This window comes from Pristiophorus japonicus, chromosome 6, assembly GCF_044704955.1.
Source record: "Pristiophorus japonicus isolate sPriJap1 chromosome 6, sPriJap1.hap1, whole genome shotgun sequence".
Classification (NCBI taxonomy): Eukaryota; Metazoa; Chordata; class Chondrichthyes; family Pristiophoridae; genus Pristiophorus; species Pristiophorus japonicus.
This window is the reverse complement of record NC_091982.1, coordinates 226,328,095-226,347,408: the sequence shown is the minus strand read 5'-3', so window position 1 is coordinate 226,347,408 and position 19,314 is coordinate 226,328,095. Positions and strand designations below refer to the sequence as shown.

The window sequence follows — 19,314 nt, the reverse complement described above, 5'->3', positions numbered from 1 at the left end:
GAGCCTTGTTTTTAAAGTCCTTTTCATCAACAGTTGCGCGGGGGGCTCCCAGTCAATGAGTGTGGACGAGATCTGTATGCCAGCAGCAGTCGCGACAGGCGACCCTGCAGCGTGGGACCTTGGATTTTAAGCATGCCTTGTTTAATGATTTGCACTGCTCTCTCTGCCTGGCCGTTGGAGGCCGGCTTGAACGGTGCCGTCTTGACGTGATTTATGCCGTGGTCAATTATAAAATCTTGGAATTCTGCGCTGGTGAAGCACGGACCATTGTCACTGACCAATATGTCAGGGATTCCGTGCATTGCAAACATGGTTGCAAGGCTCTCCACAGTGGTGGAGGTTGTGCTCGAGTTTAAAATGGTGCATTCGATCCACTTTGAAAATGCATCTACAACTATGAGGAACATTTTGCCCATGAATGGGCCCGCATAGTCTACGTGCACCCGCGACCACGGTTAGGTAGGCCAGGGCCAGGGGTTCAGGGGAGCCTCCCTGGGGGCATTGCTGCGTTGGGCACAAATGGTGCACCTTCGGACGCAGAGCTCCAAATCCGCGTCAATACCAGGCCACCAGACGTGGGATCTGGCTATGGCCTTCATGAGAACGATCCCCGGGTGCTCGCGGTGGAGCTCCCGGACAAATGCCTCTCTGCCTCGCAGAGGCATAACGACTCGGCTGCCCCACATCAGGCAGTCTGCTTGTAGGGACAGCTCATGCATGCGCCTGTGAAAGGGTTTTCATTCCTCGGGGCAGGCATCGCGAGCCTCTGCCCTGTCACCGGTTAGGACACATCTTTTTACTAAGGATAACGTGTGGTCGCTGGCCCTCCAGGCTCTGATTTGGCGAGCCGTCATGGGTGAACCTGTGGACTCAAAGGCATTGATTGCCATGACTATCTCACAGTCCTGTTCGTCAGACCCTTCCGTGGTCGCCAGGGGTAGCCTGCTGAGCGCGTCGGCACAGTTGTCTGTGCCTGGTCTGTGCCTTATGGTATAGTCGTAGGACACCAGCATGAGTGCCCACCGTTGAATTTGCACCGAGGCGTTGACGTTTATTGCCTTGCTCTCGGATAGGAGGGACGTGAGGGGCTTGTGGTTGGTTTCTCACGCGAACTTGGCCCCGAAAAGGTATTGGTGCATCTTTTTGACACCGTACACGCACACGAGCGCCTCCTTCTCTACCATTCCGTACCTGCGCTCCGCCCGCGAAAGTGACCTGGAGGCATAAGCTATGGGTTGTAATTTGCCCGCACTATTGACATGTTGTAAAACGCACCCGACCCCATACGCTGACGCATCGGATGTGAGAACTAGCTTTTTACCTGGATCAAAGAAAGTCAAAATACTGTTGGAACACAGAAGGTTGCGTGCCTTATTGAAGGCGCGTTCCTGGGCATCCCCCCAAAACCAATCGCACTCCTTCCTGAGCAGCACGTGGAGAGGCTCCAGCAGCGTGCTTAAGTTCTCCATAAAGTTCCCAAAGTAATTGAGTAGCCCAAGAAAGGAGCGCAGTTCTGAGACATTCCGGGGCCTGGGTGCCAGGCGAATTGCTTCTGTTTTGGGCTCTGTTGGGCGGATTCCATCAGCGGTAATCCTTCTGCCCAAAAATTAAACCTCGGGTGCGAGAAACAGACACTTGGATTTCTTGACTCGTCGGCCTACCCGATCCAACCGCTTTAGTACTTCCTCCAAATTACGGAGATGAGAGTCGGTGTCCCTGCCCGTGATAAGTATGTCATCTTGAAATACAACCGTCCCCGGGATGGACTTGAGCAGACTCTCCATGTTGCGCTGCAATATGGCAGCTGCCGACCTGATGCCGAATGGGCATCGATTGTACATGAAAAGGACTCGATGTGTGTTGATGGTGGTGAGTAGCTTGGATTCATCGGTCAATTCTTGCATCATATACGCAGATGTGAGGTCTAATTTTGAGAAAAGTTTACCTCCAGCCAATGTGGCAAGTAAGTCCTCCGCTCTGGGCAGCGGGTACTGGTCCTGTAGGGAGACTCTGTTTATAGTAGATTTGTAGTCCCCACAGATTTGTACGGATCCATCAGGCTTCATGACTGGGACGATGGGACTTGCCCAGTCGCTAAATTCCACAGGTGATATAATGCCTTCCTGCAGAAGCCTGTCTAGTTCGTGTTCAATCTTTTCCCTCATCACATAGGGTACAGCTCTGGCCTTGTGATGGACCGGTCTGGCATCCTGTGTGATGTAGATTTTGACTTTGGCCCCTTTGAAAGTGCCCACACCTGGCTGAAAGAGATGTTCAAATCGCTTTATAACTGTTGAGCAGGAGGTCCGTTCCTCTAATGACATGGCATGGACATCATCCCATTTCCAGTTTAGTTTTGCCAGCCAGCTTCTCCCCAGCAGTGCTGGGGGGTCTCCGGGAACAATCCACAGGGGAAGTCGGTTCACTGTCCCTTTGTGTGTGACAGAGAGCATGGCGCTGCCGAAGACTGGTACGATTTCTTTGGTATAGGTCCTTAGTTTGGTGTCGACCCTTGTGAGTTTTGGTCTGTCTCTTTTATGCGGCCACAGTTGTTCAAATTGTTGCGCGCCCATGAGAGATTGACCCGCTCCCGTATCCAGCTCCATGTTGACAGGTATCCCGTTGAGTAGGACCCTCATCATTATAGGAGGCGTCCTGTTGTAGGCGCAGCGGCCATTGATCGTGTTGACCCGCTGTACATCGGTGTTCCGGGTACTGTCCCCACCGTCTTCTGGTGCGCTTTCCAACCCATCCGATTCGTATACCAGCCGAGCTGCCGTTTTTTTGCACATACGGGCCAAATGCCCTGTATATTCACAGTTCCTGCAAACAGCCTACTGAAATCGACATCCCCTTGACGAGTGCCCACCTCCACAACTCCAGCACAGCTGCTTCCTTTGTTCCCAAAGAATGAGCTGCGTCTGGCTGATCTCTTTTGAGCTTTTCTCAATTTGTAGTTGATTGCTCGCATTGTGGGTTGATGAGGTGTGAACGACCGTTCCTGTGGCCCTTGATGGCTTCTGGCACCACTGCCTGCTGTCGAGAGCCTGTTCTCCCGGTTTTGTCTGTGTCTGGGGGTAGCAGCTTGTTTAGTGCTGTGAACTTCTTGTTCCGATATTTCGTTAGTTGTCGTACCCGCATTGTAAATCAACCTCATTTCTTCTTCCCCTCCCAAGAATGTCTGTGCAACCAGTGCTGCTGCCTCTAAGGTCAGGTTCTTGGTCTCTATGAGCTTTCAGAATATGCCTGCGTGGCCTATTCCTTCAATGAAAAAGTCTCTCAGCATTTCTCTCCTCAGTTCATCGGAGAATTCACATAAACTAGCCAACCTCCGAAGTTCCGCCACGAAGTCGGGTATGCTCTGGCCCACACAGCGTCTGTTGTTGTAGAACCTGTGTCTAGCCATGTGTAGCCTGCTCGCTGGCTTCAGGTGGTCTCTTACTAGTGTGCTCAATTCTTCAAACGACTTGCTTGCTGGTTTCTCGAGTGCCAGCAGATCCTTCATTAATGCGTATGTTTTCGAGCCACAGCTGGTCAAGCGATGGGCTCTTCTCTTGTCTGCTTTGTCATCTCCTAACCAGTCTTTGGTTAGAAAGCTTTGCTGGACCCTTTCTATAAAGTCCTCCCAATTGTCTCCAGCATTGTACTTTTCATCTGATCCGTTGTTCGCCATTCTGTGGATTCTGTAATCCCGTAACTCATCGCCACTGTAAAGTCCTGTCCCCACAGTACAGATTCACATGAGGCATGTAGTGAAGTCAAGGTCACTCTGGACCTGCACCTTTATTTCACAGCTCTGGAATGCTGCACTTGCCTGAGACCTGTCCTTATATACCTGTCTCTTGCAAGTACACCCCTGGTGGTAAGGTGTGCTGGTGGTTACAGGTCATATCTTATTACAATCCTGTATAGCATGGTAGGATACAATTATATATAATAATTTAAGATACATGACACCCATCAAAAACATTCACAATTCATAACTCACGCCACCACAGCATAAATCACAAAAAAGAAAAAAAAACAATCCCACTTACCTGAGGTCGGCAGTACTTACCTCACTGCGACCGCTACAGCTTGGAACGCCCGCTTCCACAGGTGTTCCCACCAGGGGGCGCTCTACGGAGTGCTAGGGGTCGGGCACGATGCAAATATCGAGCCGGTGTCGCAACCCGGGGCGTTTCACACCGGCTCGCCTCTCCCGGGCGGTACTGCTCCGTGCCCCGCCGAAACCAGCACCGAATGTCTGCTCGGCTGGACGTGATTACCGCCACCATTGCCGCCCCTCTGGGGCGCTAACAGGGGCGGCAGAAGACCGAAAATCCAGCCCTATGACTAATAAAGCAAGGTTGAATCTAATAGAAGTGTTCAAAGTTAGGAAAGGCTTTGCAGAAGTAAGCAAAGAGATTTTTTTTCTCCAAATTAGCAACTTGGCAACAATGGACCATAGACTAAGGATTATCATATGAAGAATGAAATGGGAAATTAAAAAATTCTTTTTTCACACAGTTATTAGAACATGCAAGCCCTTTATCATAAGTATCATATAAGGTAGAATCTGTCACATCTATTAAAAGGGAATTGAATCAATAATTGAGAAGGAAGAATAATAAAAGATACAGGAATGGTTTGGGCAATAAGGTTCGAGTAGATCACTTTAGTTGAGCTGGTTCAGGCAGTGGGTCAAATGGCCCTCTTCAGTGTTGCAATTTTTATGCCAGTAAAACTTGAAAGCTAAAAGCAGCTTCTGATTAATGTTACTGGTCCTGAAATTAACCAAAAGACGGACCATCAGGACTGGTGGGTAATTTTACCCATCCGCTTTGATCCTATTCTGTCTCTTGCAGCAGTCATGTATCATGGGTGCTGCCGAGGATACCAGAGATAATGCCAGAGAAAAACATCTCAATAAATACAATGGTAATGACAATCAATGCAGGGCCCAAAATCTCTGATAAGAAATGTCTAACTTTTTCTTTAGTGCCTGTAATTCTATATATATGTTGTTAAACTATGCCAGTCACAAAGAGATTATTTAAATTGGAGTGTTAGTACAGAACCAGATGAAAATCAGTAAAAAGTTAACGAGCCTCAAGCAAAAAGCAATGTGTTTTTACCCCACTGAACAGTATGCAGAATAGGCTCCAGCAAAAAGGATTAGTACCGTGTTGATTCATCCTTTCCAATCGTAGAGAAATGTTTGGTTAAGAGTGCGATTGAAGTTCATAGAGTTTAACATAGAGAGAGAGGGAATCAAATACTCCAGGGAATATGATGGATCTGTGCTTCTGAGGCTGTAGAATTATAATTGCAATTCAGCCGGTCAGGCTTGAATTAAAATGTATATTCTGCTAGCCTGTTATACTTGTAGGTAATGGGGCAATTATAAATATTGGAGGTGTTTGGGAGAAATTGTGTAGAATTTTCCCTCAGGAGATTAAGAAAATGGAACAATCGAGAAAACTGCACACAACCTGTGCAAAGAGCAGGCTTCATACATCCAAATACCCTTTATTTGTACTCTGTGCTTTCCTATCTTCATGTCATGCAACCATTTGAAAAAACTGGCAATAAATTATTTTTCTAAGATGCATTATAATACATATAAAAATGATGAACCAACTATAGGCCACTGAGAGACCCAAAGTGATTAACTTGCTTTCATAACTACAGACATATTATCATCATCATCATAAGCGGTCCCTCGAACGAGGATGACTTGCTTCCACAAGAGTTCACAGATGTTTCAATGAAGGACCCGATGGTCCAGTCCTGAACTCCAATTGAGGGGGTGGAAGATGCCTGTGTGTGGATCTTTTTAACGTGTGGTGACCGTTGCACACCAGCCACCACACGGGCTTGACAGAGCTAGGTCTTGGTCCAGTGGCAAGGGTTAACCAGGATGACTGGAGACCTGCTCTGCTGCACGGACCTAGTGCGCACACATATCGCAGTGTGGGCTGGTCCGTGCTGCCCCTGGGCCCTCAGCTCTTCTGGGCCATAACTACAGATATATATGCCAATACCGCAACCCCACAATTTGGAATTAGGATCTTTGAATATTAATCTCTGCATTTGTGTGAAATTACTTTGTCTACCATTTTAATAGAGACACCAACCTATTCAAAAAAATCACCATCTGTATTACTGTTTTGCAACAGCTGTGTGTCATCATATATATATATATGATAAGACACTGTCTTAACTATGTATTATCAAATTGGTATGTTATTCTCTGTGTATTATAACGTACCAAACATTTTTGGATGACCTTGCAGAGGAGCCTTTCCTGGGACTGTGCCTGCACTGATTCGCAGCCAATGTCAGACAGTGGACGGGTCAGAGTACTGACATGTATAGAAACTTGCGCAGTTTTTCTCTACTGCTTTAAATGGAGGAAAATTGAGTGAATTCCTTTACAGGTGTGCACTGCAACCTGGCTGATTTTCCAAAATTTGTTGCGCTCAGACAATCCAGTAGATCTGGGCCCAGACTCAGGCATTGTCATTGCATCATGATGTTGTCCACAGCTGTTTGATATTAAAGGTGCTATCACCTGTCATACTCTAAGGCCCCGATATTTATGGGGCGGGTGCGGGGGAAATCGCGGCAAGGCCAGGGACACGGAGGTCTTGCCAAATTTAACGGCAGGACTTAATTATGATACAAAGATAGATGGGAAAGCAAGTTGTGAGGAGAACACAAAGAATCTACAAAGGGATATAGTCATCATCATCATCATAGGTAGTCCCTTGAAACAAGGATGACTTGCTTCCACGCCAAAAAAGGAAGAGTTCATAGGTGTTTCTATGAAGGATCTAATAGTCTAGGTCCTGAACTACATCTGAAGGGCGGAAGATGCCTGTGCATGGATTGTTTTAATGTGTGGTGCCTGTTGCCACCATATATACCCATATACAGTTGGCTACATGAGTGGGCAAATATTTGGCAGATGGAGTACAAAGTGGGAAATTGTGAGGTTATCCACTTTGGTAGGACAAATAAAAAAGCAAATTATTATTCAAATGGGGATAGATTACAAAATGCGGTGGTACAGAGGGATCTGGGGGTCCTTGTACATGAAACACAAAAGTTAGTATGCTGGTACAGCAAGTAATTAGGAAGACAAATGGAATGTTGGACTTTATTGCAAGGGGGATAGAGTATAAAAGCAGAGAAGTCCTGCTACAACTGTACATGACGTTGGTAAGACCACACCTGGAGTATTGCGTACAGTTTTGGTCTCATTTAAGGAAGGATATAATTGCATTGTTCAGAGGAGGTTCACAAGGATACCTGAGATCATATTGATCTTATTGAAACGTATAAGATTCTGAGGGGGCTTGACAGGGTAGATGCAGAGAGGATGTTTCCCCTCGTGGGGGAATCTAGAACTAGGGGGCATAGTTTCAGAATAAGGGGTCGCCATTTAAAATGGAATTGAGGAGAAATTTCTTCTCTGAGGGTCGTGAATCTTTGGAATTCTCTACCTCAGAGAGCTGTGGAGGCTGGGTCATTGAATGTATTTAAGGTGGAGATAGATTTTTGAAAGATAAGGGAGTCAAGGGTTATGGGGAGTGGGCGGGGAAATGGAGTTTGAGGCCAGGATCAGATCAGCCATGATCTTATTAAATGGTGGAGCAGGCTCGAGGGGCCAAATAGCCGACTCCTGCTCCTATTTCTTATGTTCTTATTATAATTTTTTTCTTCCATTACCTGTCCGGCAGCCAGGCAAATTGACCAACTGCCAGCTACCGGGCTTGAAAACCAGTGGCAGGAGGATGCACTTGGGACCTTTGGGAGTGGTTCACGGCAATCAGGAGGAGCGTGTGATTGGTGGGGGGGGCGGGGGGGAGAGGCTGCAAACAGCCGAGGGGAGGCCGAAAGCTTACATGAGAGGGCAGGGGAGCACTCATGCTCTTCCTAGCCCAAAAGGAATACGGTAAAATACTGCATCCTTAAACCGGCCGTCTCCCAATCACTGCAGTCTCCGAACCCTGGTAAACGCGTGTGGCAATGTTACATTTAAATCAGGCTTCCAATTGCACTGTGGGAGCCTGATTTAAATAAAAGAAACAAAGAAACACTTGCATTTATATAGCGCCTTTCATGTCCCAAAGCCAATGAAGTACTTTTGAAGTGTAGTTACTGTTGTAACTTAGGAAATGCGGCAGCCAATTTGCACGCAGCACACTCCCATAACAAAATGATAATGACCAGTTAATTTGTTTTTTATTGATGTTAACTGAGGGATAAATACTGGCTCATGAATTAAGTTATATATGTTATATATGCGAAATGTGAAAAATCCGTTAAAAAAGTGTTCCACCTCTCGGGGGCGGGACACTCACACAACATGAAACCTACCACCATAAAAACGGCAACAGGCACGTACGTGGCGGGTTGGGGCGAGGTTCCCCATTTAAAAAAATTTTACACCCCCCCCCCCCAACCCGAACCCCCTCTCGCCCATTCTGGGGGGGTTAATATCCAGATGTAAGAGTCTAAAGCTTATTGTACAGTCATATTCTGGACAAACCATACTCTACTATTGAGATTATTGTGCTTCTGAAATCCATTACAAGAAAAGGTTGTGGAGCGTTGTTGAGAATTTGTCCCTTGAAATGTATAGTTTGGAAGCTGTTTATCAGACTGATGTATGATAAATTAGAGTCCTCACCCTGCTGCATCTTTCCTCGCAGCAATATGTCTGCACAGTTCCTGAAACCATTCAGCATTTAAAACCGATAATGTGTAATAATTTAACACCGAAGGGAAGGCGATGATTCATAACTTTGTAATCGTGTCAGTGCATGAACAAAGTGCTTTCAGAGTGTCAGATGAGAAATGTGATTTTAGCAGGTAACAATTTTTCATTTTGTAATGCAGTTTAGAAAAATGGGGCAGCAAATAAGGTACCTGGGAGTCACGGCTTCCAGTGTGTTTATTGTGGCATGATATTCCCCAAACAAATTAATTCTATATATAAAAACAATTCTGCCTCATAGTACAGCAAATATTCAGATACACGCAGCTGTTTTTTTTGTTAGTTTATAACTAATTAATAAACTAGTTATTAATTTGCTGGAAAATAAAATAAATGAGCTTTAGCATATGATGCTGGCATGCAGTGTATTTTGCCACAGAGACTTGTGAGATTGCAATTTCCTACACGTCAAGCTCCCAATTTCGGCACTAAGAGCAGGGCACGACTGCATGGAAACAAAGCACTTCCTCACCAGTAGGTAGGGTGAACTGGAGACATATGTCGCTCCCTCCAATAGATTCTTGCACCTCTTCTCGAGCGATAATAACAGAGACACAGTAACATAGACTAGACAGCCCATTTGGATGTGCCGAAAAACTAATAATCCCTCAATTGTTCATTCTCTCAAAGTTCTATCCAATTTTCCCTTTTTCACACAACCTGCCTTCCTGGACGTTCAGATAAATGAAGTTGCTGTAGGAGGAAGCACTTACAAGGTGGCTTGCACCATTGTTGCTCAACTAGCTTTCATTGATGTCCAAATTAACCTTTTCCCAGACAGAGAAATTGCTGTCTTTAGAGAGACAAAATCCACTTCTGATAAATTCATGCACTGACTGGAAGTGTAATACACAGATGGTGCAATAGTACGGAAGGATTATGGTTATCACTGATGCAGTGGACATGATCCATGAAGGTACTACTTCCTGATGTCAGTCAAGGGAATTCATTCTGCTTCCGTTTGAATTAAATCACAGCCTCTGGACTAAACAGAGGAGTCAATCAATGGTGTCTGGGTCAAGGCAATCTCGTGAAGTCATGCTTTAGTGATGCAGAAGGAATCCCTCCCCAGCCAATGTCCTTATCCCCTTTCTCAGAAAATCCAGCCAAGTCTTATGAAACCTGGATATCTCTGGAGAATCCCAAGAGCAAATGGCAAGCAAGACTATCATGTTTGAAATTGGGATCCCATGTTCAGCTGAAGGGTATACTCTGGTTCTCCAGAGACTTGAGATGTCTACTGTACATGGTCCATATCTCTGAGCCATACAGGAGGGTGGGTATTACTACAACCCTGTAGACCATGAGCTTGGTGGCAGTTTTGAGGGGCTGGTCTTCAAACACTCTTTTCCTCAGGCGGCCGAAGGCTGCACTGGCGCACTGAAGGCGGTGTTGGATCTCGTCGTCAATATCTGCTCTTGTTGATAGGAGGCTCCTGAGATATGGGAAGTGGTCCACGTTGCTGAAGAAATACCACCAACAATGTCTCCGCAAGATCCTACAAATCCCCTAGGAGGACAGACGCACCAAAATTAGTGTCCTCGACCAGGCCAACATCCCCAGCATTGAAGCACTGACCACACTTGATCAGCTCCGCTGGGCAGGCCACATAGTTCGCATGCCTGACACGAGGCTCCCAAAGTAAGTGCTCTACTCGGAACTCCTTCACGGCAAACAAGCCAAAGGTGGGCAGCGGAAAAGTTACAAGGACACCCTCAAAGCCTCCCTGATAAAGTGCAACATCCTGACCGACACCTGGGAATCCCTGGCCAAAGACTAAGTGGATGAAGAGCATCCGGGAGGGCGCTGAGCACCTCGAGTCTCGTCGCCGAGAGCATGCAGAAATCAAGCGCAGGCAGCGGAAGGAGCGTGCAGCAAACCAGACTCCCCACCCAACCTTTCCCTCAACAACTATCTGTCCCACCTGTGACAGAGACTGTGGTTCTCGAATTGGACTGTTCAGCCACCTAAGAACTCATGTGAAGCAAGTCTTCCTCGATTCCGAGGGTCTGCCTATGATGATGATATACTCTGGTTATCATGTTAACCAGTTCCTGCACTAGTTTGGTGTGTAACTGAAATATACAGATCAGAAGTTCCCAGTCTTAACTGAATTAGCTGATCGGAGCCGTAATAAGGTTTTTTTATAATGTGCTGGGTTAGAGAAGGGCAAGTCAGAGTTCCTGCTCTTGGTCATTATCTTGTTAGCTTACTGGCAACTGGTAGTGTGCAGGCATTGGGTGAGGTAAGGATCATGCTTGTCTGTGATGCCTCACAACATCCCTGTCAAGACTCTCACATAAAGAATAGCCAACAAAGAATGGACACCATCCAAGAGGCAACCAGCACTAATGGAACTGTGGCCCAGGAGTTAAAGCCTTCAGCAAAAAAAATCTAAATAATACCCTCGTTAATCCGACTCACAATGAAAGCCGTGAGCTAACACTGTGTCAACTCTAAAGAACTTTTTCAATTTTCAGCTGCTTTGTGCTGGCAACTTCCTCAGTACAAAGATAACTTTTAAACCATTGTGCCTTTCTGCAGTTTTGCTATGTCTGTGATGAGACCATCTCCATGCTAGAGTGTATCCAAGATAGCTTCCTTGAACAGTATGTTGCGAAACCAACCAGGGAGCAGGCTATCTTAGATCTGGTCCTGTGTAATGAGAAAGGATTAATAAACTGTAATGACTCGAGTCTGGTTACTGTAAATTCACTCGGGTGCAACCTGATCCATCTTTATTCCAGCCCAAGAATGCCAGCGTGACAAAGACACCCAGCTTATATACAGGTGACCAATCACACATGCCACATGTATACAGCCCGATGACCTCCAACCGTGGCATCCTCTGGTGTCTGGTGATCACCAAGCATTAATACATAACATAAACGATCTCCTAGTAAAGGATCCTCAAGGAATGAGTGACCATGACATGGTTGAATTTCAAATTCAGTTGGAGGGTGAGAAAGTTGGATCCCTAACCAGTGACCGAAGCTTAAATAAAGGAGACTACAAAGGTATGAAGGCAGAGTTCGCTAAAGTGGACTGGAAAAATAGATCAAAGAGTGGGACGGTTGATGAGCAGTGGCAGACATTTAAGGAGATATTTCATAACTCGCAACAAAAATATATCTCAATGAGAAGGAAAGACTGTAAGAGAAGAGATAACCATCCGTGGCTAACTAAGGAAATAAGGGATTGTATCAAATTGAAAATAAGGGCATACAATGTGGCCAAGACTAGCGGGAGGCCAGAGGATTGGGAAACTTTTATAAGCCAGCAAAGAATGACTAAAAAAATAATAGAGAAGGAAGATAGATTACAAAAGTAAACTAACAAAAAATATAAAAACAGATAGTAAAGATTTCTACAGGTACATAAAAAGGAAAAGAGTGGCTAAAGTAAATGTTGGTCCCCTAGAGGATGAGACTGGAGAATTAATAATGGAGAACAGGGAAATGGCAGAGACTTTGAACAAATATTTTGTATTGGTCTTCACAGTAGAAGACACTAAAAACATCACAATAGTGGATAATCAAGGAGTTATAGGGAGGGAGATCCTTAATACAATCACTATCACTAAAGAAGTAGTACTTGGTAAAATAATGGGACTAAAGGCGGGCAAGGGACTTGCATCCTAGGGTCCTAAAAGAAGTGGCTGCAGAGATAGTGGATGCATTGGTTGTAATCTACCAAAATTCCCTGGATTCTGGGGAGGTCCCAGCGGATTGGAAAACCGCAAATGTAACGCTCCTGTTTAAAAAAGGAGGCAGACAGAAAGCAGGAAACCATAGACAGGTTAGCCCAACATCTGTCATTGGGAAAATACTGGAGTCCATTATTAAGGAAGCAGTAGCAGGACAGTTGGAAAAGCATAATTCAATCAAGCAGAGTCAGCATGGTTTTATGAAAGGGAAATCATGTTTGATAAATTTGCTGGAGTTCTCCAAGGGTGTAACGAGCAGGGTGGATAAGGGGGAACCAGTGGATGTGGTGTATGTGGATTTCCAGAAGGCATTCGATAAGGTGCCACATAAAAGGCTAGTGCACAAGATAAAAGTTCACGGGTTGGGGGTAATATATTAGCATGGATAGAGGATTAGCTAACGGACAGAGAGTCGGGATAAACGGGTCATTTTCCGGTTGGCCAACAGTAACTGGTGGGGTGCCACAGGGATAGGTGCTGGGGCCTCAATTATTTACAATCTATATCAATGACTTGGATGAAGGGACCGAGTGTAATGTAGCCAAGTTTGCTGATGTTACAAAGATGGGTGGGAAAGCAAATTGTGAGGAGGCCATAAAAAATCTGCAAAAGGATATAGACAGGCTAAGTGAGTGGGCAAACATTTGGCAGATGGAGTATAATGTGGGAAAATGTGAGGTTATCCATTTTGGCAGAAAAAATAGAAAAGCAAATGATTATTTAAATAGAGAAAAATTGCAAAGTGCTTCAGTACAGAGGGATTTGAGAGTTCTTGTGCATGAAACACAAAAAGTTAGTATGCAGGTACAGCAAGTAATCAGGAAGGCAAATGGAATGTTGGCCTTTATTGCGAGGGGGATAGAGTATAAAAACAGAGAAGTCCTGCTACAACTGTACAGGGTATTGGTGAGGCCACACCTGGAGTACTGCGTGCAGTTTTGGTCTCCGTATTTAAGGAAGGATATACTTGCATTGAAGGCTGTTCCGAGAAGGTTCATTAGGTTGATTCTGGAGATGAGGGGGTTGATTTATGAAGATAGGCTGAGTAGGTTGGGCCTATACTCATTGGAGTTCAGAAGAATGAGAGGACTTGACAAGTTGGATGCAGGGAGGATATTTCCACTCATAGGGGACATAGTCTCAGAATAAGGGGCCGTCCATTTAAAACTGAGATGAGGAGGAATTTCTTCTCTGAGGGTTGTAAATCTGTGGAATTCTCTGCCCCAGAGAGCTGTGAAGGCTGGATCATTGAATAAATTTAAGGCGGAGATCGACAGATCTTTGAGCGATAATGGAATAAAGGGTTATGGGGAGCGGGCAGGGAAGTGGAGCTGAGCCCATGATCAGATCAGCCATGATCTTACTGAATGGCGGAGCAGGCTCGAGGGGCCAAATGGCCGACACCTGCTCCGATTTCTTATGTTCTTGTGATGTCACTCCGGAATGGGCTAGTTCTAATTTTAAGATTGTGCACGTTGGTTTTTTTGGGGGAATAAAACCGAAGTTTATGCAATCTGTCGTCCTAATTTAACTCATTAAGGCCAGGTATTATTTTGGTCAATCTGCACTATTCTGTCTAAGGCCAATATATATTTTCCTGAGGGGTGGTGGCCATTACTGAATGTCATACTCCAGATGGGGTTGTCAAGGCTCTCTGTAACTAAAGTATAACTTCCATCCCTTGTATTCTAAGCCTCTTGAGATAACAGCCATCATTCCATTAGCATCTTTGTTTATTTTTTGTACCTCTGAGCCTAGCTTGTGCACCTGGACACCCAAATTCCTTTTCTCCTCCATGGTTTTTCATCTCCCACCAGTTAGAAAGTACTAAAGCTCTGTCTTCATTTGTGTGCTTCTATTGGACAATTGACATCTACAATTTTTCACACCATCTCATTTTACTTTTAGTGAATGGAATGCCATCATAATTTCATTGCATTGTGCCACAACCGTGCAACTCACTCCCACACCCCATCTAACCCCAGCTCCTTTCAATCCTGCCAGTCCCCCTGAAGTTCTCTCCGTTACACAACACACCACCTTCTTTAATAAAAGCAAAATGCTGCAGATTCTGGACATCTGAAATAAAAACAGATAATGCTGGAAATACACAGCCGGTCAGGCAGCATCTGTGGAGAGAGAAGCAGAGTTATCATCATCATAGGTAGTCCCTCGAAATCGAGGAAGACTTGCTTCCACTCTAAAACTGAGTTCTCAGGTGATTGAACAGTCCAATACAGGAATTACAGTCTCTGTCACAGGTGGGACAGACAGTGGTTGAGGGAAGGGGTGGGTGGGACAGGTTTGCCGCACGCTCCTTCCACTGCCTGCGCTTGTTTTCTGCATGCTCTCGGCGACGAGACTTGAGGTGCTCAGCACCCTCCCGGATGCACTTCCTCTATTTAGGGCGGTCTTTGGCCAGGGATTCCCAGGTGTCAGTGGGGATGTTGCACTTTATCAAGGAGGCTTTGAGGGTGTCCTTAAGCATTTCCGCTGCCCACCTGGGGCTCACTTGCAGTGTAGGAGTTCCGAGTAGAGCGCTTGCTTTGGGAACCTTGTGTCAGGTATGCGAACAATGTGGCCAGCCCAATGGAGCTGGTGAAGTGTGGTCAGTGCTTCGCTATTGGGGATGTTGGCCTGATCGAGAGCACTGACGTTGGTGCGTCTGTCCTCCCAGCGATTTGAGATGTCTACTGTGCATGGTCTACGTCTCTGAGCCCGACAGGAGGGCGGGTATCACTACAGCCCTGTAGAGCATAAGCTTTGTGCCAGGTTTGAAGGCCTGATCTTCAAACACTCACTTCCTCAGGTGGCCGAAGGCTGCGCTGGCGCACTGGAGGCAGTGTTGAAACTCGTCGCCGATGTCTATCCTTGCTGATAATAGGCTCCCGGGATATGGAAAGTGATCCACGTTGTCCAGGGTCGCGCCGTGGATCTTGATGACTGGCGGGCAGTGCTGTGTGGTGGGGTCAGGTTGGCGGAGGACCTTTGTCTTACGGATGTTTAGTGTAAGGCCCATGCTTTTGTATGCCTCAGTGAAGATGCTGACTATAACTTGGAGCTCAGTCTCTGAATGTGCGCAGACGCAGGCGTCGTCCACGTACTGTAGCTCAACGCCAGAGGTTGGGACGGTCTTGGATCTGGCCTGGAGATGACGAAGGCTGAACAGGTTCCCACTGGTTCTATAGTTTAGTTCCACCCCAGCGGGGAGCTTGTTGAGTGTGAGGTGGAGCATTCAGCGAGAAAGATCGAGAAGAGGGTTGGCGCGATGACACAGCCCTGCTTGACCCCGGTCCGGAATTAATGTTTCAGGGCAATGACCATTTGGCAGAACTGAAAATAGCAATGTAACTTTCCTCTGTGCTTTCTCACCAAGCATCTCTCAAATTCTCCATTATCCTCAAGTTCTACTGCATCCCCCAGGTTCTCCCAGACTCAACCCAAATAACCCCACAGGAGGTTTCTTTGAATGTGTGCAGATTTAATCTATGAAGCATTTTCCACACTACACCACCTGCAAGTTCCTCTCCAAGTCACATACCATCCTGACTTGGAAACATTTCATCGTTCCTTCATAGTCGGTGGATTAAGATCCTGGAACTCCCTCCCTCACAGCACCATGGGAGCACCTTCACTGTTATAGATGCAGACTATAGATATACTCTCTGTGTAGTCACTGTATAGTTGCATAAGATGGAGACTTGTTTACCTGATGTACTCTCAATAAGGTTTACACTGTGTATATTATACATGCTGGCACCACTAGAGGGTGCAACTGGTGGAGACTGAGGTTTCCTGCCCTGGTGGCAGGGGCTATATAAAAGGGGAGCCACCATGTGGCTGCCTGACTCTGGAGTTACGAATAAAGGACCAAGGTCACTACAGTTTGAGTACAACCCATTGCCTCGTGGAGTCATTCATAGGTACATCACAGACATAATATTCACCACACAGACTGCAGAGGTTCAAGAAGATGCCCCACCACCACCTTGTCAAGGGCAATTAAGGATGGGCAATAAATGCTGGGAACAAATAAAAACACAAAAATACACAGAAGTCAGTTTTAACCCCTCTCGACCCGCGAGAATTGTGTGCAGGAGGGGTTAAGATCAGGCTGAATCCACTTACCTGCCTGAGGCCACATTGTTCCCACCCAGATCTAGCCTCGATTCCTGCTCTCGCCCACTGGCCATGTAATGGGTCTGGCCGGGCAGAGGCAGGACTCCAGGGAAATTGTTTGAAATGTATTCCACATCCCTCAGATTTGGGATTCATGTGCACTGCACCTGTCCCAGCACCTTCCCCCTGGCCCCCTGGCCCCACTCCCCAACTCTTTAAAATCGGGGCCGTGGACTCTGAAATCTTTTTGTGCCACAGACACTTTATATTCTTGTCAAAAATAATAGGATACTCTCTCTTTAGCATGTAATGGTTTATTTTTTTCTCACTTTGTAACATCTGCTGATTTCCTCTGATTCCATAGCTGAAAATACAGTGCAGCTCTGGATGTTGCAATTTGCATACTAATGAGAAAGCTTATTCATCGCTAGACTGTTCGGTCATATGATCCAGCTTCTCCATTCCTTCTGTGTGAGAAAATGTCTTCTTCCACTGGTGTGGAAATAACTCATTCTTAAACAAGCATGTTTATTTTTTTCCCAGAGTACTGACGGTGGGCAGGGTGTTAACAGCACTAAGGCCGAAAGTGCATGGCTCTTCCGGATATGGTACAACTTCGATCACAAGTATCTTTTTTTGGTGAACTGTAAGTCATGGATCAGGTTGCTATACATTTCGCTGATGTTTTACATTGCACCACATATATAGGATAATACATGGAACAGGAAGCTTCACAGTACACTAGATAACCAATAAATACACACACACACACACACACACACACTCAAATTATAAACTCTCTAGAGGGCTGGAAATTGATGACCTTCCTGCCAGTATTTCCTTGTTTTGGGAGTTTCATCAGGGCCTTACACCGGCGGTTTTGAAATACCGCTGGGGAGCGGACTGCCGGCGTGCTACACTGGGAAAGCTGCTCCCACCAGAGTTTGGTGGGAGCGGCGCTCCGTACTTCTGCAAAAACTGCCCAGTCAGAGCAGCTTTTCGATGGACGGTGGGTATGAAACCCTGCAACAAAAGGTCAGTGAACGTTTTTTTTAAATTCGTTTGCAGCTTTGAATGGCTCCTGTGAATGTTTTCCAATTTTTTATTTTTTGAAAAAATATTTTTCATGTTTTCCTCCCTCCCTGGGCTGACTCTAGCCTCAGACTTAATTTGACCAGGACCACCGAGAATCTACGTGCAACGCCCATTTTTCCCACTGGATGTTTTAAAAAAAATTTTTGACCAAAGTACCGTCAGGATATTAGCGGTCTTTTCGACGGTAAATGGGCGGAACTTGCCTTTGATTAATTTCGACCTCTCTGGCCTTTCAATAGTGCACAAGGCTCACAAATTCAGAGATCCTAAATCCCATTACCGATCTGCCTCCCCCAGTGAGGGTACAGGGCCCATGGGACTCCAGCCAACTTTAACTATTCGTACATGTGCATAAATGCCTGGGCATGTGCACAAGTATGGCAATGGAATATGGCAGCACAGTGGTTATGTTACTGGACCAGTAATCAAGAGACCTGGACTGATGATCCGGAGATAAAAGTTCAAATTCCACCCATGGCAGCTGCGGAATTTAAATTCAAATAATCAAATAAATCTGTAATAAAAAGCTAATATCAGTAATGTAAAAATCCATCGGGTTCACTAATGTCCTTCAGGGAAGGAAATCTGCCACCCTTACCCGGTCTGGCCTATATGTGACTCCAGACACACAGCGATGTGGTTGACCATTAACTGCCCCCTGAAATGGCCCAGCCTCTCCTCCACCTTCTCGAGGGCAATTAGAGATGGCCAATAAATGCTGACCTTGTCTGCGACGCCCACACCCTGTGAATGAATTGTTTTTATGTTTTTATTTGCTCATTGCGAGTTCTGTTTAATCTGTGGCAAATTTAACAGGAAGTACCACATACTGCTTTTTTTTTTAAAGCAATAATTTTGATCAGCAAACAGTGACAGACTGACTGGGCTCAGGCAACACTAATTGTCATTGGAATGTAAGAACATATGAAATGTGAAATGTTGCTGGTTGGCATTTCAAGAGGATGGTTTTGGGGCCGCTTGCCTTGCTGTGGAGGTGGGTTGGCGGGGGCAACGGGAGAGAGGCTGATGGGGGGCCTTGGGAGTCTGGGAGAGGCAGAAAGAGCACTCCAGCTCCACATCAATTTATTTAAATTTGCTCATTTATTTATTGGCAGCTACAGCGGATCTACAGTAGATTCTGCAAAGTCCTGTCCCTGCAGTACAGACTTACACGAGGCACATGCTGAAGTCAAGGTCACTCTGGACCTGCATCTTTATTTCACAGCTCTCGAGTGCCACCCTTGCCTGAGACCTGCCTTTATATACCTGTGTGGAACAGGTATCCAGTGTCTCCTGCAAGTGCACCCCTGGTGGTAAAGTATGCTTGTGGTTACAGGTCATATCTAGTTACAGTCATGTCTTGCATGCTAAGATACAGTTATATACAGTAGTGTGAGATACATGACATCACCCTCCCCCAAGGTCTTATTGTCTTTATAGATTCAGTCTCTCAGGTGGTCTATGCTCTCGCATGGAGCATCTTAGTTGTGGTTCAGTTGTTTGCCTTGGTGCATGTTTTTCTTTCGGTGTGATTGCTGGTATCTCGCTTGGGCTGTCTGTTTCGTTCAGTATGATTGTTGGTATCTCGCCTGGGTTGTCTGTTGAGACTGCCCTTTCCTCAGGTTGT

The 19,314-nt window shown here is 45.9% G+C and overlaps 1 protein-coding gene across 1 annotated transcript in view; it reads left to right on the top strand.

The window, feature by feature from the left end:
- Positions 1 to 19,314, top strand: part of LOC139265983 (sodium/hydrogen exchanger 9-like) — a 571,812-nt gene that overhangs the window by 449,237 nt on the left and 103,261 nt on the right. The window contains exon 14 of the mRNA XM_070883664.1: positions 17,136 to 17,218. Coding sequence (XP_070739765.1) covers positions 17,136 to 17,218 — 83 coding nt within the window. The remainder of the gene's footprint in view (positions 1 to 17,135; positions 17,219 to 19,314) is intronic.